This window comes from Podarcis filfolensis (assembly GCF_964270895.1).
Source record: "Podarcis filfolensis genome assembly, chromosome: Z".
Classification (NCBI taxonomy): Eukaryota; Metazoa; Chordata; class Lepidosauria; order Squamata; family Lacertidae; genus Podarcis; species Podarcis filfolensis.
Genome location: NC_139617.1, coordinates 30120661 through 30146013, shown reverse-complemented (window position 1 = coordinate 30146013; position 25353 = coordinate 30120661). Strand labels below are relative to the sequence as shown.

At 44.3% G+C, this 25353-nt stretch overlaps 1 protein-coding gene and 1 long non-coding RNA gene across 3 annotated transcripts in view; both read left to right on the top strand.

The window, feature by feature from the left end:
• AR (androgen receptor) overlaps positions 1 to 23736 on the top strand; it is a 260564-nt gene extending 236828 nt beyond the window's left edge. For both annotated transcript variants that reach the window (XM_083596370.1, XM_083596371.1), the window contains exons 5-8: positions 5584 to 5728; positions 12152 to 12282; positions 13334 to 13491; positions 15954 to 23736. In XM_083596370.1, coding sequence (XP_083452496.1) covers positions 5584 to 5728; positions 12152 to 12282; positions 13334 to 13491; positions 15954 to 16109 — 590 coding nt within the window. In that variant the 3' untranslated portion in view covers positions 16110 to 23736. The remainder of the gene's footprint in view (positions 1 to 5583; positions 5729 to 12151; positions 12283 to 13333; positions 13492 to 15953) is intronic.
• LOC310754565 overlaps positions 1 to 25353 on the top strand; it is a 632985-nt gene that overhangs the window by 413252 nt on the left and 194380 nt on the right. The window lies entirely within an intron of this gene.

Sequence of the window (25353 nt, the reverse complement as noted above, 5' to 3'; positions counted from 1 at the left end):
TTGCAGGGCACCTCAGCTGAATGATACTGTTTGTTTCACATTCTTTGCAGCCCCCAGAAAAAAATGCTTCTTTGTGGTCTGTGGAACACTTGTGTACAGAAATGTGCGTACATGTGCACATCTTCAAAACATTATTGCTTAAGACTTTAAACCAGTGTGGTTCCCCATCTTTTCTGCCACCCTCTTGGTTCCATAGACTCATGCCCAGCATTCCCTAATCTATTCCATTAAAAATATTATTTAGAAGAACAGTTTGCATGACCCACTAAGGAAGATTATAACACAATAAAATTCAAAACAGTTAATTCACATTTATTTGAAAAGTAAACATAAGCAAAAATAAATACATGTTCTGATCTAATCTTGTAGTAAAATAAATGCAGCAAAGAATATTGCATGAAAAATATTTTTACACATAAGGATGAAGGAGATTTATTGCATAAAATATTTATATATAACTACTTTCCAGACATGTCACATCCTTCACCTACCACAGATGTACGGTAACTCATTTATAAGGAAATAAATTATTACCAATAATTGACTATGTTGTGACACCTCAGAACTGTAAATGCAAACAAACACAACCAAAGAAGATAGCTCTGAAAGTGATAAAAGCAGCAAAGCTTTAAAAATGAAGCGAGGAAGGTGTTTCACCCTTGCCTGTAGCCTGCTCAATCATAAATACAGTGGTACCTTGGGTTACATACACTTCAGGTTACAGATGCTTCAGGTTACAGACTCTGCTAACGCAGACATAGTACCTCGGTTTAAGAACTTTGCTTCAGGATGAGAACAGAAATCATGCAGTGGCGGCATGGCGGCAGGCCCCATTAGCTAAAGTGGTACTTCAGGTTAAGAATGGACTTCCAGAACAAATTAAGTTCTTAACCCAAGGTACCACTGTACAAGATCAGCATGCTCAGAGGGGTTTACCTCCAGAGCTCTGCTGCTGCACCATTACTTCTTAGTGGGGACACTAATTCCACTCCTCTGGGGGCGCTACCACCCACTTTGGGAACCACTGTTCCAAATGTACATTGAAGCTTAGAATTGTAGAGTTGGAAGGGACCCCGAGGGTCATTTAATCCAACCCTGTGCAATGCAGGAATCTCAACTGCAGGTGCTTAAATTGAGCAGCTTCAGTTATGAAATAAAATACTTCAACGTGCATATAAAGAAAGTTGGCTAAAGAGTTGACAGAAGAAGTTTAAATCTAGAATGAGGAGAGCTACAACTACTAAGGCAATAGCTAGTGAAAATATGCTGTGTGTGTGTGTGTGTAGGCTTTTGAGCTTCGGATGTGCATGTGACTTATTTCAGTCTAGGTAAACGTCAAATGGCATAATCCTCAGCCACCTTTCCACTTGAGCAAAGCAAAGCAAAGTTTGCAGCTTGCTTAGCCAGGACATATTGAAGGATTCTTGACATAAGGTGGCCTACTCAATGCATTGAAAAAGATTCACGCATATGTTGAAGTCTGGAGAAATCTGCTCAAAATAGTCTATTATGTGTATTGTGCACCTTGCTGGATTCTGCAATATAAATAGAAAATAAACATGTGTAATACTAATAATAGTAGACACAACTAACAGAACTATATGTTTCAAGCTGCTTAGCCTGCTATGCTTCCTCTGAATTCTTTCTCTCCTACCAGATTACCTATATGAATCTATGTAAACATGCATATAGGAGTGGCCCACACATGACGCAACCACCTCAGACAGCAGGATCTACAGCAGCCGCAGGTGCTGCCTCTAAGGAATGCATTACCTGCTACTGAGGTAGCAGCAATGACTGTGGCATGTTCCTTGGAGGCAAGATCTGCCTCCTGCTTGACAGCAGCCGCCTCTACAGCTGCCTTTTGGTGAATAGGAGGCACTGCTAGTCTCCTCCCACCCTAGGGAAGAAATGGTGGGGACTGCCCTCTAGGGTCTTTTGTGCTCTGCACCCGCCTGGCATGATTCAGAGCTGGCCCCTTCCCCCCCCCCACACACACAACCAGGAGTGTCAACTTGAACATAATCAGTCACAAGATGCAATGCATGCACACCATTTGAATGGCATTGCCCATTAACTTTGGAGGGCCTGGCCCCCTCAAATATTTTATTGGGAGAACTGAAGGTACCTCAGCCCCTAAGAGTTGTCTCATATGCACACAGTGGCCTTTGATTCCTACTTCAACCATTGTGTATGGTTGATTTGATTTCTCCCCACTTTGTTCCCAATGTAGATCTTCACTGATCCCGTTTTCCCTGGCAGGGAGGGGCACCATATTGTGGTTTGTCTCGGGTGCCAAAATGTCATGAGCCAACCCTATATGTATGTATGTGTCAAGGAGGGGGTCACTTTCCCAAGTCCTCCCTCCAAGCTACTCATCAGTAACACGCAGGCACCGAACGGGTTACCAGGCTTTATTGGCTTCTTCTCTGGCACCAGCTACAGGACATCAAACAGCTAGTCTAAAACACGGCATGTTCTCTCCCTCACCCGGCAGGGTGGGTTTGATTTAAATCAAATTGATTTAAATCACAATTTAAATTACTAGTCAACAAGACATGATTTAAATCACTTTTTTACAGAAAGACTCATTCTTGCTGGTATAATCTTAATATTTACAACCAGATGAAGGTTTTATTTTTGGAATTATAAATTTTCAGAGTAGTTTCTACAGTTATATCAAAAATTATTGATTTGGTTATACTCTTAGAAATACATAGACCGATAATTATGAAATTATTGTGAGGTTTAATAAGTTAACTGTTTATATTTGGACAACTTTTCTGCTGTACTTTATTGGAAGGAGAAAAATATGAATTTCCTTAATAACAATTTAAACAATTTATTTAACTAAAACAATAACATGATAGCATATCTATCCATGTTTGTTAACTGATGTGGTTAAGCAATTTTTAAAAAAACAAAAAACTTAGACTGAGTTTTAGCACGCATTATAGGTTTTCTCCTCCAGGGAGAGAATACTCAGGCTATACACACAAGTGTAATGGGAATCTCAGAGGAACTATGTCTTTCAGCAGCCCTGGCTTTGGAGAGGCTGGCCTTTTTCTAGAGGGGTGGAGAGAGATACAGTTGGTAGGCCTAGGCTGGAACAGGCTTGCAGAAAGAACAGGCTGAAGAGAAACAGGCTGGTGGAAAGCTGGAAAAGGGGAACCAAAGATTGGAGCAGGGAATTTCAGGGATTCCTGCTGCAGGACTGAAGTTCCAAGTAGAGACTTTATTGTTTGGACAATGTCAAGCAAGCCCTGGGAAGAAGGGCTGGAACCAGTGAACTCTTATTACTTGTCTGGCAAGCACTTCAAAGTCTTGCCAAGGACTTACAGCCCAGTTACTATTTCCACCACCACCACCACCACCCCTTTGGATTTGCTTCTACATTCAGGCGCCTATTCTGCACAGTTAAGTGTTAGTGCAGTTGTTGGAACTTGGTGGGATTGGGGAGAGGTTGCCAGCCCTGAAGTGCCGTCAGCACTTGCCTCAAGTCTGAGTTGCACAGACATGCAACTGACTCGCACAATTATTACATAAAGATCGCAAGACTTGTGCAGTATTCTCCTCACAAGGTTGCACTTTCATTTTCACTGCTTCACACCTAGCTACTTGTGCAGATCTATTCCACTCCAAACAATGTATTCATTGAACCTCTTGGAACTTAGCATTTAAGAGGTAAGAGGTTGATTCTGTGTATATAAATTTGCAAAGGAACAATGGAATTAAGGTTTTTCCCTCAACTATATATGTTTATTTTATAACATTTTTTCTGTGAAGTAAAGGCATGTTATCTCTGCAGACACAAAATTACTCTTTTGAGAACTGCAAAAACAAGCATCTGTGATCATATCTTCTTGTTAGAAAAACTGCCCCAAATAATCTTACAGAAACCTCTGGAAGAGCATGACATTGAATGGATTAATGGAATTCATTTACCAAAAAAATTAAACACTGCATATAAAGCCTCATGCTACATAATTAAAAACAAATCCTTATTCTGGTGAGTGGGAGGTGCCACTATAGATTGTTCACTTGGTCTCTCTCCCTCCTCCCACAGAGCTTCCTCAGACTTGTGCTGTTCTCGAGACGCAACCTGTCCACCATTCTCTGTCTTGTAGCAAGCTACAGTCTTTCTTAAGATGCCCTGGCTGTTTGCAAAAGAAACACAGGCCACTCTGAGACGAGACTCTGAAACTTTCCCGCCTAGGGGTTTTCCTGTTATTATCAAAGTCACTGTTTTTCCACTTCACCCCTTCATAAGTTGACTTTCCAGAACTTTGCCGGCGATTCAGTTTCATGTTTTTCACCAGTACCACAGCATCTTTGGCAGTTTTAGGGTTCCGGTCCTGCACAAGTACTCGAAGATTTTCAGGCAGTACACAATAAAATTGTTCTAAAAGTACTAGTTATTTCAAATAATTAAAAGTACTTACTCCAGCAGCCCCGAGCCAATGCGTCATGTCCAGTCAGTGTATTCACAGCAACAAAAATATAAATTTGTGCCCCACCCTTATCCACTTTTAAAAAGCTTGACGGTAGGTCTCCGCTGACACAGCAAATTGTTGCAAAGCTAAAGTTTTAAAATTATCATAGTCATTAAAACTGAATGGTGACAGCTTTCCCATTACATCTGCCAATTTACCAGTTAACAAGGAGCACAGAATTCTCATCCAGTGGCTCACAGGAACAAAGTCTTCACATATAGCTTCAAAGAATGCAAAATATGCGACTTCAGTATATGGAGGAAATATACACTTGTCCCAATAAACACAATTACCACCCCACTCCCGAAAGATCTTTCTGGAGAGTAGTTTCTCTCGCTCCAAACCATAGCTGTCAACTTTTCCCTTTTCTTGCGAGGAATTCTATTCAGAATAAGGCAATTTCCCCCTTAAAAAAGGGAAACGTTGACAGCTATGCTCCAAACCACTGTAGGTCTCGACACCCGACCATATTCCTTCTTTACGTCTCCACCCATCGCGTTCATTATCTAGCTGGCTTCCTTCCCACTTCTCACCAAACAGACAAGCACACTCTTCTGCCATTTTCCCTGCAACTGAGTCCTCCACTATGACACCATGTCAAGGAGGGGGTTGTTTTCCTGAGTCCTCCCCCCAAGTTACTAACGAATCACACGAAGGCACCGAACTGGTTACCAGGCTTTATTGGCTTCTTCTCTGGCACCAGATACAGGAAATCAAACAGCAAGTCTAAAACATGGCATGTTCTCTCCCTCCCCCAGCAGGTGAATATTTGTAGGGGTTGGGGAATGCTGGCAACCAGCCAACCCCATCATATGCTCCCACTTTTGGGACTAATTGTTACCACCTGCCTGAGAGGCCCCACCAAACGATACTTGCTCACAGGATCACTACTTCATGACAGTATCCATGTGTACATCTGTATGTATCGAAATATAATCTTACAAATGGGCTGCTGGAGTTTAAATTATTAGCAGCATTGACAAATTACTCTCATCTGGAGATGCCGACAGTGCTTTCTTAGGAAAGAATAGTGGCAAGCTTTGCATCCAGCCTGACAGCATTTCTCAGGTGTGCCTCTTTTCTTCCACAGGGTTCCGCAACTTGCATGTGGATGACCAAATGGCAATCATTCAGTACTCCTGGATGGGCCTGATGATTTTTGCAATGGGATGGAGATCATTCACCAACGTGAACTCTCGGATGCTCTACTTCGCCCCAGACTTGGTCTTCAATGAGTAAGTGCTATGACGGAATGAGGAAAACTTTTCCCTACCCCACTTCCTCCATGTCATGCATCATTTTATAAACTTCTATCATGCTGCCTCTTACTTGCCTTTTCCCTAAACTAAAAAGTCCCAAACACTGCGACCTTTCCTCACAAGGGAGCCACTTCATCCTCTTGATCATTTTGGTTGCCCTCTTCTGAACCTTTTTCAGCTCTACAATATCCTCTTTGAGGTGAGGCCACCTGAGATCCCATTACAAAAGCAGCAAAGACCTGATGGTTTTATGTTGTGAACCGCCTTAAGATCTATGGTGTAGGGTGGAATGGAAATTTAATAAAGAAAACGATAAATTAATAAAAGTTGACCAAACCCATCAGGATGTGTTAATGAACCAAACTAAAAATAGCATTTTTATTGCACTTATTTGGTGGCGGGGTACAGGGAGCAGGCCTTGTTCTGGGTCTCCAGGGATGTTTCTGAGCAACATGACATTAATTTCTTCATTGGAGGTTTTTAAGTAGGGGTTAGGCTGTCAGGGATGCTTTAGTTGTGATTCCTGTGTGTAATTGGACTAGACCCTTGAGGTCACTTCCAGTTCTATGATTTTTACGACTCCGTCTCTCATGCTCACTTGCCTCTACCATTGCCGCCCCACCCCCCGGTTCCATCTTTGGGATCTGCATGCTTGGAATATTCCCTTGTGGAATATTCCAGCAGACCGTGTCCCTTCATCTGTCATCTCATGAGCAGTCCTAGGACAGTACATGGAGCCCTTTGAGAGATAGAACGAGGCTTGTGCAAAGCCACTCATAAAAGTGGGTTACACCTTATAAACAGCATAGCTGACTGTGTACGGACTGTGGCACCAATCCTGTGTGAATAATGTCCAAGGAATTGATTTAGGAGACCATAAATCTTTACTTCTCCCTGCAACCAAAGACTGCGAGTGGTGAGTACTTTCCCAGAAGTCTGTTTCTGCTACCTTCTCTGAAACACAAGATTCTTTTTTTGGATTAGTGATACATACCTGCATACATAACTTTATTTATGCCACCTTCGCACAGCGCTCAACACAGCTTACAACATGAAAAAACCACATAATTACAAACATAGCAAAAGTAGTCTTAAACAATAAAAAGCATCAAAAAGAATACAAATTGAAACAATTCCTACATAAATAATAACATCTGAAATAAAGATAAAATAAAAGCAAACCCCTCCACCAACAAAAAAACCTAAAACAATACAAACCTAAAATAAAACAATAGACTTCTCAGCATGGGGTTGCCCTCTATCTGAAGGAGCAAGTGCGTAGTTTGGGGGTGCAGCTGCATACATCTCTGTCACTAGAGGTCCAGGTGTTCTTTGTGACTAGGAGGGCCTTTTGCCAGTTTTCTCTGGTTTACACAGTACAGCTGAAGTCCATGTGTTTGTAACCTCGAGGCTGGACTATTGCAATGTGCTCCAAGTGGGACTGCCCATGGGTCTGGTTCGGAAGCTCCAGCTGGGGCAGAATGCTGCAGCCAGATTGCTGACAGGAGCTTCAGGCTGAGAGCAAGTGACACCATTTTTAAAACAGCTGCACTGGCTGCCCGTTTTCTACCAAGCCAGGTTCAAGGTCCTTGTATTGATTTAACACCCCCCCAAACAACTTAGGGAACCTCAGGGACCACCTGAACTGTTATAATATCACAACTCAATCACAGAGATCATTGCAGGAGCGCCATTGGTCATTTCCCAAGTTGGCAAGGCTGATTTGGCAATGACAAGAAACTGAGCCTTTAGTGTCATCAGCCCAGTATTGTGGTATACTCTGCTGTTAGAGATTAAACAGAGGCCTTATGATTTCAACTTTTAAATGCCTGCTGAACATTTTTCTATTCTGCCAGGCCTAAACAGGCAATTAAGAGCACATCTCACTCAATGGATTATTTATGCTTGTTTTAATTTCTTTTTGGTTTTAATTTACTTTTAACTTTTTATTATTTTACTGTATGGTTTTATGCTTTTAGATTGTTGTAGACCACAGTTATATATATTTTATGATAATAAATAATAAATAATTGAAACAGTGTGGGAGGAATTGGAGACCCCACTCTTCTGATCATTCCATCAGCACAAGCGTTCCTGTTAAAAGCAAGAAACTACAAGAAGGAAGCAGTTGGAGGAAATGACTCATGATTTCAGTTGTCTCTGTACTAATGCACAGAGTATAGGAAACAAGCAAGATATATATATCGTATTTTTCGCCCTATAGGACGCACCGGCCCATAGGATGCACTTATTGGGGGGGGATAAGGGGGGAATTATCCCCCCCTCCAGCCCCAAAGAGCAAAGAAGCCATGACAGCGAGTGGGATGGATCCCGCTCGCTTTCCTGGCTTCGTTTTTAGCCTTGGGGCTGTGGGTCCGGGAGCGAAGGCGAGGTTGCGCAACCTCACCATCGCTCCCGGAACTTGCAGGGCTAGGGGCAGGGGAAGCCCGAGCTTCCCCCGACCCCAGCCCCCAGAACGGGTGGGAGAGCGATGGCGAAGCTGCGCACAGCTTTGCCATCGCTCTCGGAGCTTGCGGGGCTGGCGCCGGGGGAAGCCCAAGCTTCCCCAGCCCCCAGAACGGGTCGGAGAGTGATGGCGAAGCTGCGCGCAACCTCGCCATCGTTCCCGGAGCTTACCGGGCTGGGGGGATAGCTTCCTGAAGCCTGGGGAGTGAGAGGGGTCGGTGCACACCAATCCCTCTCGCTCTCCAGTCTTCAGCGAAAGCCTGCATTTGCCCCATAGGACGCACACACATTTCCCCTTCATTTTTGGAGGGGAAAAAGTGCATCCTATAGGGCGAAAAATACGGTACTATATGATTAGATCAGAGTACATATTCATTTTTACATATATTTATTTTTTGAATAAATGTGCTATTCATGTCACTGTTTTGAATCTTTGTGTTATTATCTACTTTTGAGGGTTGTGCAAACCACTGTTCTGAGTAAATGCTTTTCATTGGGTAGGGTAAAGTAAGGTAGGGTAGGGGGCCCCGCAGGTGCATTCACAGAACCAGGCAGTGCCCCCACTCCAAGATGTTTAGGAACTGCTGATCTCATAGAATCATAGAATCATAGAGTTGGAAGAGACCACAAGGGCCATCGAGTCCAACCCCCTGCCAAGCAGGAAACACCATCAGAGCACTCCTGACATATGGTTGTCAAGCCTCTGCTTAAAGACCTCCAAAGAAGGAGACTCCACCACACTCCTTGGCAGCAAATTCCACTGTCGAACAGCTCTTACTGTCAGGAAGTTCTTCCTAATGTTTAGGTGGAATCTTCTTTCTTGTAGTTTGGATCCATTGCTCTGTGTCCGTTTCTCTGGAGCAGCAGAAAACAACCTTTCTCCCTCCTCTATGTGACATCCTTTTATATATTTGAACATGGCTATCATATCACCCCTTAACCTCCTCTTCTCCAGGCTAAACATGCCCAGCTCCCTTAGCCGTTCCTCATAAGGCATCGTTTCCAGGCCTTTGACCATTTTAGTTGCCCTCCTCTGGACACGTTCCAGTTTGTCAGTGTCCTTCTTGAACTGTGGTGCCCAGAACTGGACACAGTACTCCAGGTGAGGTCTGACCAGAGCAGAATACAGTGGCACTATTACTTCCCTTGATCTAGATGCTATACTCCTATTGATGCAGCCCAGAATTGCATTGGCTTTTTTAGCTGCCGCGTCACACTGTTGGCTCATGTCAAGTTTGTGGTCAACCAAGACTCCTAGATCCTTTTCACATGTACTGCTCTCGAGCCAGGTGTCACCCATCTTGTATTTGTGCCTCTCATTTTTTTTGCCCAAGTGCAATACTTTACATTTCTCCCTGTTAAAATTCATCTTGTTTGTTTTGGCCCAGTTCTCTAATCTGTCAAGGTCGTTTTGAAGTGTGATCCTGTCCTCTGGGGTGTTAGCCACCCCTCCCAGTTTGGTGTCATCTGCAAATTTGATCAGGATGCCCTTGAGTCCATCATCCAAGTCGTTGATAAAGATGTTGAATAAGACCGGGCCCAAGACAGAACCCTGTGGCACCCCACTAGTCACTCTTCTCCAGGATGAAGAGGAACCATTGATGAGCACCCTTTGGGTTCGGTCAGTCAGCCAGTTACAAATCCACTGAGTGGTAGCATAGTCAAGACCGCATTTTACCAGCTTCTTTACAAGAATATCATGGGGCACCTTGTCAAATGCCTTGCTGAAATCAAGGTAGGCTACATCCACTGCGTTCCCTTCATCTACCAGGCTTGTAATTCTGTCAAAAAACGAGATCAGGTTAGTCTGACATGACTTATTTTTCAGAAATCCATGCTGACTATTGGTGATCACAGCATTCCTTTCTAGGTGCTCACAGACTGTTTGCTTAATGATCTGCTCCAGAATCTTCCCTGGTATTGATGTCAGACTGACTGGGCAGTAATTATTTGGGTCCTCTCTTTCCCCCTTTTTGAAAATAGGGACAACATTTGCCCTCCTCCAGTCTGCCGGGACTTCGCCTGTTCTCCAGGAATTCTCAAAGATGACTGCCAGTGGTTCTGAAATCACATCTGCCAGTTCTTTTAATACTCTTGGATGCAGTTCATCTGGCCCTGGAGACTTGAATACATCTAGACTAGCCAAGTATTCTTGTACTATCTCCTTAGTTATTCTGGGCTGTGTTTCCTCTGCTGAATCATTTGCTCCAAATTCTTCAGGTCGGGCATTGTTTTCTTTATCAGAGAAGACTGAGGCAAAGAAGGCATTGAGGAGTTCAGCCCTTTCTGTGTCCCCTGTTTGCATTTCACCATCTTCTCCTCTGAGTGACCCTACTGTTTCTTTGTTCTTCCTTTTGCTACGAACATACCCATAAAAGCCTTTTTTGTTGCTTTTAACCTCTCTAGCAAGCCTGAGTTCATTCTGTGCTTTAGCTTTTCTGACTTTGTGTCTACACGTGCTGGCTATTTGTTTGAATTCCTCTTTGGTGGTTTCCCCCCTTTTCCATTTTTTGTACACATCCTTTTTTTAATCTTAACTCAGTTAAAAGTTCTTTAGATAGCCACCCTGGCTTCTTTAGGCACCTTCCATGTTTCCGTCTCATTGGTATTGCCTGAAGTTGTGCTTTTACTATCTCCCTCTTAACAAACTCCCAGCCATCATGAACTCCCTTTCCTTTTAGTATTACTGTCCATGGGATCTCACCCAGCACTTCCCTAAGTTTTATGAAGTCGGCTTTCTTAAAGTCGAGAAATTGAGTCCTAGTATGCTTGGCTGCTCCTTTCCGCTGTATAGTAAACTTCAGAAGAGCATGATCACTCGCGCCTAATGATCCTTCCACTTCTACCCCACTTACCAGGTCATCAACATTGGTTAGGACCAGATCTAAAAATCTCAAATCCTTGTGTCTGACTATAAGTGTGTATCAATAACTTTTGGGCCCTCCATCCTTTGACTTCCTACTCAAATTGTGCAGAAAATACACATACAGCTCATTTAGCAATTAAACCCAGCAGGGATAAACTGAACAAGGAAAGCCCCTTGCTGCCAGCAGCACCACAGTGGGATCTGCAGTTTAAATATTAATTTATTGATGCAGAATGGTAGCAGAACAGCATTAACCAACCCTTTCCCATTCCCTTCCTTGATATCAGCTAGTGTTTGCAGCAACAACCAGAAGGCAGACCCAGACAGGGCTTTGCACGTCTTCTTGGGTCATTGAGAAGGATCAAAAGTTTGTGCTGATGGAAGTAATCAAGAAATGTGCCCTGTTCTGATGGCTTGCACACCAAATAATTGCATTGCATTCTTTAATGATTGCAAATTCTTGGGAGTGATGTTTTCCCCAAGGCATCAAGAAGGTCATGAGCTCCTTAGAATAACTTCCCTCTATCCTCCTGTTTAGCAATGTTCTCATTCCTTGATTCCAGGACAGGTTGCTCTTAAGACTGCAGCAGAGATAGATTTCCAGCCAGTGTGGTGGAGGCTGGGGGTGCAATCTTTATTTTAAGAACATAAGAAGAGCCTGCTAGATCAGGCCAGTGGCCTATCTAATCTAGCATCCTATTCTTACAGTTGACACTATATGCCCATTGTAGGAAACTACCAAGCAGGATTTGAGCACAGGAGCTGTCTCCCCTTCTGTGGTTCCCAGCATCTAGGATTCAAAAGCAGTCCAGCCTCTGACTGTGGAGGCAGAGCACAGCCTTTATGAATTTCTGTAATCCTCTTTTAAAGCCATACAAGTTGGTGGCCATCACTGCCTCATGAGGGAGCAAGTTACACAGTTTAACTATGTGCTGTGTGAAGAAGTCCTTTCTTTTTATCCTTCCTGAATCTTCCAACAAGCAAGAAAGATCCATTTGCCGAATTGATCACTGATTCTCTTTTCAGTTTCCTGCTGGCATTTGCTAATTATCTCCTCCTCCTCCCAGGTACCGGATGCACAAATCCAGAATGTACAGTCAGTGCGTCAGGATGCGGCATCTCTCCCAAGAGTTTGGATGGCTTCAAATCACTCCCCAAGAATTCCTCTGCATGAAAGCTCTGCTCCTCTTCAGTATTAGTAAGACACATTTTTTTCATGGGGACATTTTTATTTCCTTCTCCCTTTCTTTCAAAAAAGAATAAAAGAATTGTAGAGTTGCAAGGGACCTCCCAAGGGTCATCTAGCCCTATCCCTGATAGATGGTCAGAGATACATAGCAGAAGACTGCTATACTGCACACACAGAGTATTTTAATCAACTATTATTTTATTAATTTTTACTTATTTATTGCATTTATTTCCCCCCTTCTTCTCCAAAGAGTTCATGGTGGTGCACATGACTCTCCACCTCCTCATTTAATCCCCACAACAATCCTGTGGGGTAGGTTAAACTGAGAGGCAGTGACCAGCCCAAGGTCACCTAGTAAACTTCACTACTGAGTAGGGATTTGAACCCTGGTCTCTTCCTAGTCCTAGTCCAACACTCCAACCACCACACCACACTGATTCTCAATAATTTAAGGTGGTGTGATTAAACCTCCTTCATCATTTTATTCTGACAACCACTCTGTCTGACAAAATCCTTTCTCTTACTACTGCAGCCACTATTATTACCACCAGCATCATTATGCACCAAAATTCCATCCCATCTTGCATGTGATTAACTTATGCAATTTCAAGCATGTGTGGTTTTGAAAGCCAGATGGTTGAAATCCCGCAAAATTAAATGCATACAAGGTAGAGAGCTTTGAGAGCTTAAAAGCTCCTTTTGCACCTGGTTCTCCCAACATGGAAAGTGATTTTAAGCTCTCAATACTTACTTACTGAGCTCTGGGATGCTCTCACAAGATCTTGCTTACTCAGGCTTACCTGCAAGATTACATCAGAGCCTCCCAGAGCCTGGTAAGCAAGGTGGAGAACTTAAAAGCTCTCTGCCTTGCTGGGAGAGGGGCCAGGCGCACTTGGCACACAACTCCCAAAAGATAAAGATACTCTCACGGGGTGGTTCCAAGCAGGTGGTTCAAGTGGGCACAGTTTTGCAAATAAGCGCCGTCTTGGAAAGTAACATGCACACAAGGCACAACCATACTGTACATTGACAATTGTTCCTCTCTTTCTACATGCACCAGTTCCAGTGGACGGGCTGAAGAACCAGAAGTTCTTTGACGAACTTCGGATGAACTACATCAAGGAACTTGATCGCATCATTGCTTGCAAGAGAAAGAACCCTACCTCCTGCTCCCGCCGTTTCTACCAGCTCACCAAGCTCCTAGACTCTGTGCAGCCTGTAAGTAAGAGGAGAAGGGAAGAGAAAGAGGGTTAGCCACACACATGGCAAGATCTTTTGTTAATCTTTTGATCAAAACTCCACAGAATCTGCTGTTGAACTTGTGGGGTGGGGGAGTGCAGGGAGAGGAAAACAAAACGCCAACAAACCTGTAAAAACAAGCACTGGAAGCAAATCTGCAGAAAGTCACTGTGACCTCACAGTCATTTCCTCCAAGAGAGAACTGTGCCATCAAAGAGAAAGATGTTTGTGGGAGGCTGACTTTAAAGCCCTAAATGGCCTCAGCCCAGTATACCTGAAGGATCGTCTCCACCTCCATCATTCAGTCCAGACACTGAGGTCCAGCTCCGAGGGTCTTCTAGCAGTTCCCTCACTGCAAAATGTAAAATTGCAAGGAACCAGGCAGAGGTTCTTCTTGGCAGTGGCGCCCTCCTTGTGGAACACCCTCCCATCAGATGTGAGGGAGATAAAGAATTACACAACTTTTAGAAAACATCTGAAGGGAAGTTTTTAATGTCTGACATTTTATTATTTTTTATATCTTGCTGGATGCCACACAGAATGTGCAGGGTATAAACAACATTATTATTATTATTATTATTATTATTATTATTATTATTATTTTATTTCAGATCTAGTACACATGCAGGGAAACATTCCTTAACCCTCAGGCTGCCAATGTCAAAGTATTTGTTATTTTTATTATTTATTAAATTTGTATACCGCCTTATACCCACAGGTCTCAGTATGGTTCACAGGATAAAATCACAACATTAAAAACAAAAAATGGGGAGCCACTGCAGAAAAGGCCCGGTCTCGTGTTGCTACCCTCCAGACCTCTTGTGGAGGAGGCACACAAAGAAGGGCCTCAAAAGATTATCTCAGGGTCAGGGTAGGTTCATATGGAAAGAGGTGACCCTTGAGTTATTTAAGACTTTATAGATCAAAAACTGAACTTTGAATTAGGCCTGGAAACTAATTGGTAGCCAGTGCAGTCAGACCAGGATCAATGTAATATGCTCAAAGTCTCTTGCCCCAGTGAGCAACCTGGCTGCTGAATTTTGCACTAGCTGAAGTTTCCAGAAGCAGCCCTATGTATAATGCATTGCAGTAATCTAACCTTGAGGTTACCAGAGCATAGACCACAGTAGTTAGGCTAACCTTGTCCAGATAAGGGCGTAGCTGGGCCACCAGCCGAAGCTGATGGAAGGCATATAAAATACATGTTTGAAATAGCACACCAAAATATGCATCAAAGAAGAATAAATAAACGCATTAGGCCACATTGCGTAAGAATATTAGGAGAAGCGTGCATGAGAATTTGTGTACAATTATTTTGGCATAAGCTTAAAAAAAAAGCAGACTGATGCAGAAGTGGGGCAGACTGAACTTAAGGTTGGGAAAGTGAGGAACAGAGAAAAATCAGAACTGACAGATGCATCCCACTTAACAGCTCAGAGACAGAGCACCCGCTTTTTACTGCAGAGGGTCAGTCTCCAGCATCTCCCAGGTAGAGCTCCAGAGAGAAACTCCCTGCTTGAAACCCTGGAAAGCCACAGCTAGTCAGTGTAAAGATACCAGATGGGCTGTCTCACCATAAGGCACCTTTCTGTGTGCATGCACACCAGAATGTAAGAGCCCTGTTAGATTAGGCCAGTGGCCCACCCAGCCCAGCATCCTGTTCTCACAGGAGCCAATAACAAAAAAAAAACACACCTAGATTCCAGCCTGCCGTAGTCAAAGTTGCTCCCAGGGTGCCTCAGTACCACCTAGGAAGTACTACCTGGTGGTTATTCCTAAGAACAGGAGAAGGTGCCTGCATGCCTTGTTTGTCTATGCAGAAATGGTACCAATGTATAAAATTGTTACATGCCACTCCAATCTCCAAGTGGTGAGAGATTCCAGAGGTTGCAGATGCTTGCCAAGGGTTCAGTTTCCTTGGAATGAAGTTCAGTGGAGACTGTGGTGTCTTTAGGATATATGTTTTCAGTTGCAAAAATATACAATCTGAGCACAGGCCGGAATGGCTCACAGCATTAACACTCCAAACGTTCTTTCTTCTCCATTAGTCACAGTCTTAGATCCAGCTCAAATCAATCATGTCTCCATCTTCCATCCTGCTTTCTGCCCAGCTCACACCAAACACCATCTCTTGTTCTAGGTGAGGGGGGTGGAGGAAAACCTCCCCTCCCCCCCAGGCCTGAAAGGCCCCGTCCCTTAGTCACAGCTCTTGTAGCCCAGCTCATCCTTTTGGGATGCTGATCCTGGTGCTTAACTACTTAGTCACAGCTATTGCCTAGACAAAAGGGGCTGGTTTGTTGAGCTTGTTCTCATACCTTCCACCTACCTCCGATACAGGAACCCAAGAACTGGAAGGGACTCAGGGCATCATGCATACTTCCTCCCTCGAAAACCCACATCACTATAAAGTGACATCACCTTCTCTCTTTCCTCTTTCCTAGATTGCCCGAGAGCTGCACCAGTTTACATTCGACCTCCTGGTCAAGTCCCACATGGTCAGTGTGGATTACCCAGAAATGATGGCAGAGATCATCTCGGTGCAAGTCCCCAAGATCCTCTCTGGGAAGGTGAAGCCCATCTACTTCCACACACAGTGATGGAGCGAGGGAGACACAGGAAGGGAGGAGCCCTTTGCGGCCAAGGCCCTGGAAGCTGCCGACCTTGTCCAGCCTTCACTTGCCTGTTATTTTTGCACTGCAGTGCCTTGGAATACTGTATACGCTACAAAGATATACAGTAATAACAAAAACAGAACTAACCTGCTGGGATTCTTTTCAGTTTCAGTGACTCCCCACCTGGGGGAATTCCCTTTTCAAGTGGGAGCTTTCTCCGGCCTGTTTTGAAACAGCCCAGCATATGTGTGTGCGTGCAAACCCTTCACCTTCTCTACTTCTCTTTCCTGTTCTTATATATATTTTTAATTTGGTGTTGTGGCATGGTGCCAGGCGGCACTTGTTTACATTCTTGGGCTTCTGCATTTCCCACAATGGCTTCTGTGGCCCTGTACCACGATGGGAAGTCTGGCAAAACACACACACACATTGTGTTTTGGGTGTTCCCTTCATTGCTGTTTTATTCTCTCTTTTTAAACAAAACCAGAATCCAAGATGACAAGCAGGTTGCTCAAATCAGATCCTGGGAGTGGGAAGAACTTCATTTTTGGGGAGTGGGTGATTTTATTTTTATTTTTTAACAGTTTTTTGATCAACTCTTAACTTTTCTGTGCAGTGTGCTTTTTCCCCATTATGTTGCGAGTCTCACTCTTAAGATGCAGGAGGATTTCAATAGCATATATGAGGACAGGAAGGGAGAACTGGACTCAAAATCATATGGAGGAGAGAATGTAGTGGAATCATACAACTGCAAAAAAAAAAAAGTGTGTGTGCCGTCACAGCTGCAGGCATCACACGGACTCAGATTCCCCAGGGCCACATTTCTGCATGTGAACTAGTCTCAGTCCTCATCACGTTCCTATACTACGGGCCACAAGCCACTGCCTCAGATTCGGCTGCTGTTCAGTGTGCCTCTCCAATTAACTCTGAGGCCCTTACAGCAGCATTTACCTGACACAAAGTGCCCAAATCCAAACAGTGCTGTTCTTGTGCTCATGAAAAATGACACAAAGCATTAAGAGGAGCTGGAGGGTAGTGCTGAACCCTCCTGGTGCCCTGAAGGTTACAGAGGGCTGTTTTACAGTGCAATCCTTTTTTCTTACTTCCTTTTCTTTCTGTGGACCATGAGCCAAAACTTTAAAAAAGTCACCCAATGAATGTGAGCACATTCCAGTTTTGAGCATTTTTTGTTTTTGTTTCTCCATCACGAAGGACACTCTCCTCAAAAAAGGCAGCTCTGCAGTGCTCAGAGGGCCTCCATCCAGCTGCTTTTGTCACCTACACCAACATCCCTCCTCCCAGCTCTGCTTCCCAAAAGTCAGAGGCACCTAAAGACCCTCTTGGAAGACTTTTCCTTGGAGAGCGTGGTGGGCGAGGGCCTCAGAACCCAAGCCAAGTGAAACAAGGACTCTGATGCCCCTTTGGGGTTCCTGAGAAACTGCACATAACTATGGTCCTAACCCACTCCACTGGGGAAGAACTTGTGTTTTCATTATCTTTTTTAATAACATTGTGGTACATTGTAAAGAGAACATGTATTGGGATGGGGATGCGCTTTTCATTTTTGTGATTTCTGTAGTTGAGACTGCCATTCGTCTAAAGGAGTAATGGGGAGTCAAACAAACCTTAGAAACTTTCCTTGGTTGTGGGAAGAAGGGCCCTCAGTTTCAATAAGCTATCCTAGAGCAGTCCCTGGCCAGAGAATCTCACAGGATGACACAAATAGATTCTGAGCTGTTGTCTTCTGATTTTTTCAGAAAGAATTATATGTGGGGGGGGGAGGTATTGTTCCAGGTCATGTCCTAGAATGGCTGAACTGAGTATGTGTTAAAAGCTCATTGGTTCTCCTAAGAATGCCACTCACAATTATCCTGTTTCTCAACCATCAGTTTTATCTCCCAACCCTATTCTGTTCATCCCTGGCATCACAAGAAAATAATCACAAATTGTTTGACTCCTTTGATTTTTGGATGTGGATTGTGATTCTCTAGCTCACAATCTTTATTTAGGTAGTGATAACTTGCTTGTCTTTAATTCTAAAAATGGCTTAAGGCTCCGCTCCTACTGCCATGAGCAGTTTCACCTGCCTCCCTTGTTCAACAATGGCCTGGCAAATTGTGACGGATCTTGCATACCTTTCAGAAGCAACGGTAGTAAAGTTGCACTTTGCAGTGATGCATTTTTAAAATGACTGTTAGCCATTATCCTACTCCTACCTCCCTCCCTCAAAAAAAAGCAGCAGCCATGGGAATACTCTGGGCAGTGGTCATTTTAATAATGTGGCTCTGCAAAGCTTGATTTGGTTTGATTATTTTCAGTGATGTCACCTGCAGTTTTATTGAAATATGTTTAGAAGATGGGCTTTTCTTTTACTGTGCAGACTGTTGAGAAACTTTGCTGCTTTTGGAGGGGAGGTCAGGAAGCAGCTTAGAAATCTTACTCTGTTTGCACCTTGAGGGGTTTTCATATTGCAGGGTTTTGAGGATGCTGCAAAAGGGTTGGCTTGGCCAGGTGCTTCAAGAGATGACAGAACATTGAGAAGTGACAATGCAGCACCTTAATTTGGCCATGGTTACTTGATGCAGAAACAACAACACACACACACCCCTCCCATGATGTTCAGCAGTGCTGGTTAAAAAATCATTCTGCTCTTTCCATCAAGCTGTTTTTCTTACAAATGCAGCATGTGGATGTGGACCTCTTTGTGGTCCTTAGGAACAAAAAAGTGGGAAATGGACAGGTGATGGACAAAGCACTGGAAATAGACATCAGACGAGCCTGGCTGCTGGATCAGGCTCACCTAGTCCAGTCTCCTGTTCTCAGAGTAGCCAAATGCCCTTAAGGATCTAGCAGTACAGATAGACTCTGTGCCTGGAGAGTCCACAAGAGCATCAGAAGAGCCTCTTGGTTCAGTCCAATATGGACCCATCTAGCCCAGTATCCTGGCCCCACAGTGGCCACCCAGATGCCCCACTGGGCCCCACACATTGTGCCTAGTAGTGAAACCTCTGAGAAAGCTTTAGGAAGGATACATGTGTCATCATGAAGTTCCATTTGTTGACTCACGTTCTTTCAAGTTGACTCATTTTCACTTGTTTGCCTGCAATAGAGTTAGCCGTGGGGAACTTGCATGGTTTGCACGCACACGCACAGGTAACTCACAATTTGCACAGGGGTTGCATTCTGGAGATGGCGCATATATAAGAATGTATGCTCAAGCTGCTCCTGTGAGAGGAAGATTACCTTCTGGAGCTGATATGCTGAACAGGTCTTACCCCCTTAACAAGGCAAAGAGCTTTTAAGCTCTCTGCTTTGCTCACCAGGCTTTGGAAGGCTCTTGCAAATCTTGCAAGATGTCTAGAGAGAAAGCATCCCAGTCTCCATGCAAGAACTTCCCAGAACCCAGTAAGCTAGGCAGAGAGCTTAAAATCTCTTTCTGTGCTGGGAAAATCCTGCACAGAAAGAGTTTTTGAGCTCTCTTCCTTTCATGCGTTTAATTTGCACAATTTCAGCTGGCCAGCTTAGGTTGAAATCACACAAATTAAACATGTAGGTTGTGGTGGTACCATATATCTCATTTTAAGCCTTTTCCCCTTCTGGGGGTTCAAATCTCTTGGAAAGGTCAGCTGGGCATCCAGTCATGCAGAGCAAGACTGCATGCCAGAGAACTGCTTCATGTTCTTCAAAAGTGGCCAAGAGTTCCCCAACATCTTAAGAGACTCAAACCAAGTTGTGGGAAGTGGCAATGAATATATCTCACATGTATATAGTCAACAACTTCACGCACCTGGTGTGGTAGCCTCTAACCTACAGAAGTGGGCACAGTGAACTTTCCAGCCCCCTCTGATTCTTTGCATTTTGTTGCTATAACTAGATTTGTGCAAGACTCGCTATGCAGAAGGATGCTTTGGGTGGCATTGAAGACTGCAGGGCAACCTCTGCCCACCTCTGCCCTAGAGCCCCTGAGGGATCTTTGGATCCTGACTATGTTTTGAAGAGAGATTGATTCAAAATACCTGTAATGAATACAATGTAAAAAGTGGGGGGGGGGGTTAGAAATGGTGGTGGTGATGGGAAATTGAGCATTTACTTGCTCTGGTTTATTTACAACCGACTACAGTTTTTTAAAAGGGGGGGGAGCTTGAGAAATACCAAAAGCATTGACTATGTCTTAGCCTTCAATCCTTACTTTTATTATGCAGTTTATGTGTTGTTGTTATTATTATTCTGTGATTTTTTTTAAAAAAATTATGCTTGCATATGTTCTATTTTGTGAAAGTTGCCCTAGTTTAGTCTTTAAACTCACTGTGGCACAGACCAATCCACACAGACTCCTCCTCCTCACCTTCTGATAAAATCATAGAGCTGTAGAGTTCAACCCCCTGCAGCACCCTGCACTTCCTGCCAGGCTTCACAGGATGTAGCCCCCCCCCTTTTTGGGGGACCGCAGCAAAGCCAGGTACCCCCTGTCCCCATCTATTTGATTGCCCCAATCCGTAAGTGTAGCAGGTAGTAAAAAGTATTGTTTCTTATATCCTTCAGCTTCTGCGAAAGCAGAGTAAGGCCCTTCCTTGGAGGCACTTGGAAGTTGCAGCTCGGATGTTCTTTCATAGAGACATGTCTCAAGCTCTCTTCCACTGGAAGCAAAGAAAGATCTTGAGTATTTTGACTCTAGTTGGGGAAACAACTTTGAGGACAATATCTCTCCATCATGGAGCTGGTTGGGTTTTTGTTTTCTTTTTTGGGGGGTGATTCTGTGTATTTTAAGAATTATGTTTTCTGCACTTAAAAAATACCATGCCTTCTTTTTTTTTTGAGGTGGGTGGAGACCATCCCGCGCCCTGAACTGAGTTACTACAGGAGATTGAAGCACCTTATACTGTAGAGTCTAAGCTATTTTTGTTCATCATTGCAACCTTTTTTTCTATCTTTTTTTTACCCATAGAATGCTTATTTAAAATGGGGGAAAGAATAGGGTCCTGTTTTCATAAATCACATACTTGTATGCATGCTGGGGAGGGGGGATGTGTATTGTGATAAGTCTTTATGCAATGTTGTCCACCAGCATTGGAACAAATGCACTTACTCTTGCCTGCCTTAATTGGGGGGTGGGGGTGAAGGGAGAGTTAATTTCACCCCTTTTTTTGCCCTTTGAAATTTACTAATGTGTGCACTGGCAACACTGGACCCAGTTGCCAATTTTGTTACAACCCACAATTGTAGAATACTGTCTGCCTGGCCACTGTGAGAAGAGGGTGCTGAATGAGATTGGCCCTTGGCCTGACCTAGCAGTTCTCCTCTGGTGCTGTTATGGAACCTCTAGGTCCAGAGGCAGTCTGTCTAGATTCCTAGGTTTTTATAAGCATTTGGCTGCTAGATGGGCTTCATCCATCAGTGAGGCACTTCTTTTATGGAACATCTCCAAAACCCAACTCGTATCTCAGAAGGCAAAGATACTGCAGCCAAATGTCCCTAAGAATCTAGGAATCAAGATAGACTGCCAGCTAAATTTGTGTGGGAGAACTTTGCACTTTGGAAACAAAACAAAGGTGCCCTGGATGGATTGGGAGTAGGCAGGGAGATGTCTGTGGCCTCCTTAGGAAGATGCAATGCTTGGGCTGTGATCGTGCTTCATCTATAGGGTTGAGTGGGCATGATACAACCAGGTTTACAGGGCCAGGGAGTAGGTAAGGGGGCCCTCTAAGATGCCCCATTGCTCATGCGCATACGTGTGAGGAGGACCCTGTCCAGTCCAAGCCTCCCCTTGCTTTTTAGGGGGCAGAAGGTGCCGTTTTCCTTCTTCTCCCCTCCTTCTCTTTGCAGACGTCACATTCCCCTTCAGAGAGACCCAGGCCAGCCGGCATTTCCTCTGTGTCAGTGGTTCCCAATTAGCTAAGTACTGTGCACTCCATTTCTCAAAAGCCAAGCCATGGACTCCCTACTTTTGAAAATTTTGATATCTCTGTGGTAGTTTTTGTTATGTGAATGTGCCACAGACCCCCTGGGTGGGTTACGCAGACACCCTGGGGTCTGCAGACCATCAGTTGTGAACCACTGCTGCAGGGTGTTGCTATGCCTGCTACAAACATCTCCACTGGGCCTTCTGAGATAGCAGGCTGGACTTCAGAGACATTCTATAAAATTGTGGTGCTTTTGAACAGCAAGGAGAGATGATTTCTATCCATTTGCCTCTTTATGTGTTTATGTATAATTTGATACGCTGGGGAAATTGGAGGAAGTGTTGGGCTGCTAGTCCATAAGAACTTTGTATGATTTTGTGGGGGGTGCAGGGAGTTATTTGCAAAAGGAGGTAAATAGAATTGTAGTCTGTTTATGCAGCTAAATAAGCTTGTGAATCTACAGGAACATCAGAATCAGCAGAGCAGCTGAAATGTATAACCGCGTAATAAACAGACACAATGGGCGGGTGTGGTGTGTGGGTATTTGATCTCAGCTTCAAGGGATGCTAAGTGGGTCTGTTGCAAATAATGACAGGAATAAGAGCCAGCCACCTGGGGAAGAGTTGTGGCTTAGTGGGTAGAGCACCTGTTTTGCCTGCAGAATGCCCCTGGTTCAATCCCTAATGGCACCTTCAGGTAGGGCTAGGAGAGACCCTCTAGATCAGAGCTTTCCAAACTGTGTCACGACACGTTAGTGTGTTGGCTGCAGTGTGTAGGTGTGTCACACGAACGCTCCCCCACACTCCTCCAAGAGCTGGAAATGGGTTAGTTTAACCTCCGGTTTGGTAGTAAAACTGAATTACTGTGCCATGAAATGATTCGTGTCTAAAAAGTGTGTCACCAACAAGAAAAGTTTGGAAAGCTATGTCCTAGATGAAACCCTGGAGAGCTGCTGCCCAGTCAGTGTAGACAATACTGAGCTAGATGGACCCAATGGTCTAACTCAGTGACAAGGCAGCTTCCTATGTTCCTCTTTTGCTCTGTCTCTTGGGGGCCTCAGAGCATATGCCAGCCCCGCTGTGAGTCCTTCAGCAAGGCTTGCCATGAAGTTGAGTGTCCAACTTCGGCCACTTGTCTTTAACTAACATTGCAAAAAAGAGAAACCTGAAGCTAGCAACAAGTGAAGCTTCTCATACTGGGAGAATTTGGTAGCCCCTGTTCTAGAGCCATCATTGGACACTCACAGCAGCACTGCACAGAATTATGCACATTTAAGGCAACCCTGGGTGCTACCACCAGGGACACTGGAAATGAGCTGGGTGTGCACTAGGACCATCCTCTGGTGAATGGCACCTTTCGAAACAAAAAGCAAAAACACATTTGATCCCTCTGCAAAGGCATTGATGCTCAGGAGCCAGAGACCACCCCACCTCACAGGATGTCTTAAAATTGCATCTATCTCTGCTCATGAATCAGGAAGAGGCAGGGGACTTCTGGTGCACAGGCAGGGCAGTCCAGCAGAGTATACTGATAAAAGACAAAAAATTAAACCTCTTGTTTCTGTCTTCTTGGTTTCAAGAAAGGGTAAATCAATCGCACCACACCACACCAGGGCAAGTTTCATGCTGTTGTTCAGATCTCCCTTTTTTGTAATCTTGGATTCTCTTGTTGCTCCAAATACAATTAAAAAAGGCAAAATTTTGGTTGTTGGAGTATATTGTTGTTCATTTGTGTGTGTCTCCCCTCCCCGAGAAATGACTTCTACAAACTATTTTGCTGTGTTGCAACAAAGCCAAATGATCCATTTCCCAAAAGACAATAAGGCAATTAATTAGTGCATATCAGCTTTTATAGATTTTCCTGCAGAATCCTGAGAGTAAAGAAGAGAACTTCATTCAAGCTAATAGCAGTACAGTCTCAGCAGGTGCCTGAAAAAAGCAAGAAGTTTATAACCAAACAGAAGTCACTACCCAGGCATTGCTTTTTCTGAAATGAGCTCTAATTCCCTCACCAGCCTTACTTTCACCAACACCACAAGTGTATCGTTGTTGTTGTTGTTTTTCCCAGAATGTACTTGCAAAGCAGCCAAGTTAATGAAAGGTGCACATTTTCAGGTACAGAGTAACCTTTCCATGGAGACTCCTGAGTGACAGACTCCAGTTTAACAGCCTCATTGCAGCCTTGTGTCCACAAAGCAGCAGCTTCTGTGGAGGCTACAGCATATAGATACTGCACCTCCTTAGCTTATCAAAAAAGGACTTCCAAGAAGGGAAAGTAAAGGGGGGGTAGGTATGCGGTTGGAGGATGGATGGCGGCTAACAAATTGAGGTTGAATCCTGACAAGACAGAGTACTGCTCTTGGGGGACGGGACGGGCAGGTGTGGAGGACTCCCTGGTCCTGAATGGGGTAACTGTGCCCCTGAAGGACCAGGTGCACAGCCTGGGAGTCATTCTGGACTCACAGCTGTCCATGGAGGCACAGGTCAATTCTGTGTCCAGGGCAGCTGTTTACCAGCTCCATCTGGTACGCAGGCTGAGACCCTACCTGCCCGCAGACTGTCTCACCAGAGTGGTGCATGCTCTAGTTATCTCTCGCTTGGACTCTGTGTGGCTACCTTTGAAGGTGACCCAGAAACTAAAACTAATCCAAACTGCGGCAGTAGACTGGTGACTGGGACCGGCCACCGAGACCACATAACACTGGTCTTGAAAAACCTACATTGGCCCCCAGTACATTTCTGAGCACAATTCAAAGTGTTGGTGCTGACCTTTACAGCCCTAAACGGCCTTGGTCCTGTATATATACCTGAAGGAGCGTCTCCACCCCCCATCGTTCTGCCAGGACACTGAGGTCCATGCCTAGAGCCTTCTGGCGGTTCCCTCGCTGCGAGAAGTGAGGTTACAGGGAACCAGGCAGAGGGCCTTCTTAGTAGTGGCACCCGCCCTGTGGAACGCCCTCCCACCAGAAGTCAAAGAGAAAAACTACCAGACTTTTAGAAGACATCTGAAGGCAGCCTGCTTAGGGAAGTTTTTAATGTTTAATAGACTGTTGTATTTAAATATTCTGCTGGAAGCCACCCACAGTGGCTGGGGAAACCCAGCCAGATGGGCGGGGTATAAATTATTATTATTATTATTACCATTATTATTATTATTATTATTATTATTATTATTATTATTAAACACAAGGGTTTTGTGGAGTCTCCTGCAGTGGACCTTTGAGCCCAGGGATACTCCCAGCTCTTTAAAAGGTCTGTTTGCTCACCGCCTCTCTGTGTTTGGAAAGTCGCCAGGCTTTCCTAGATCAATAAAACCTGAGTTGGCCCACC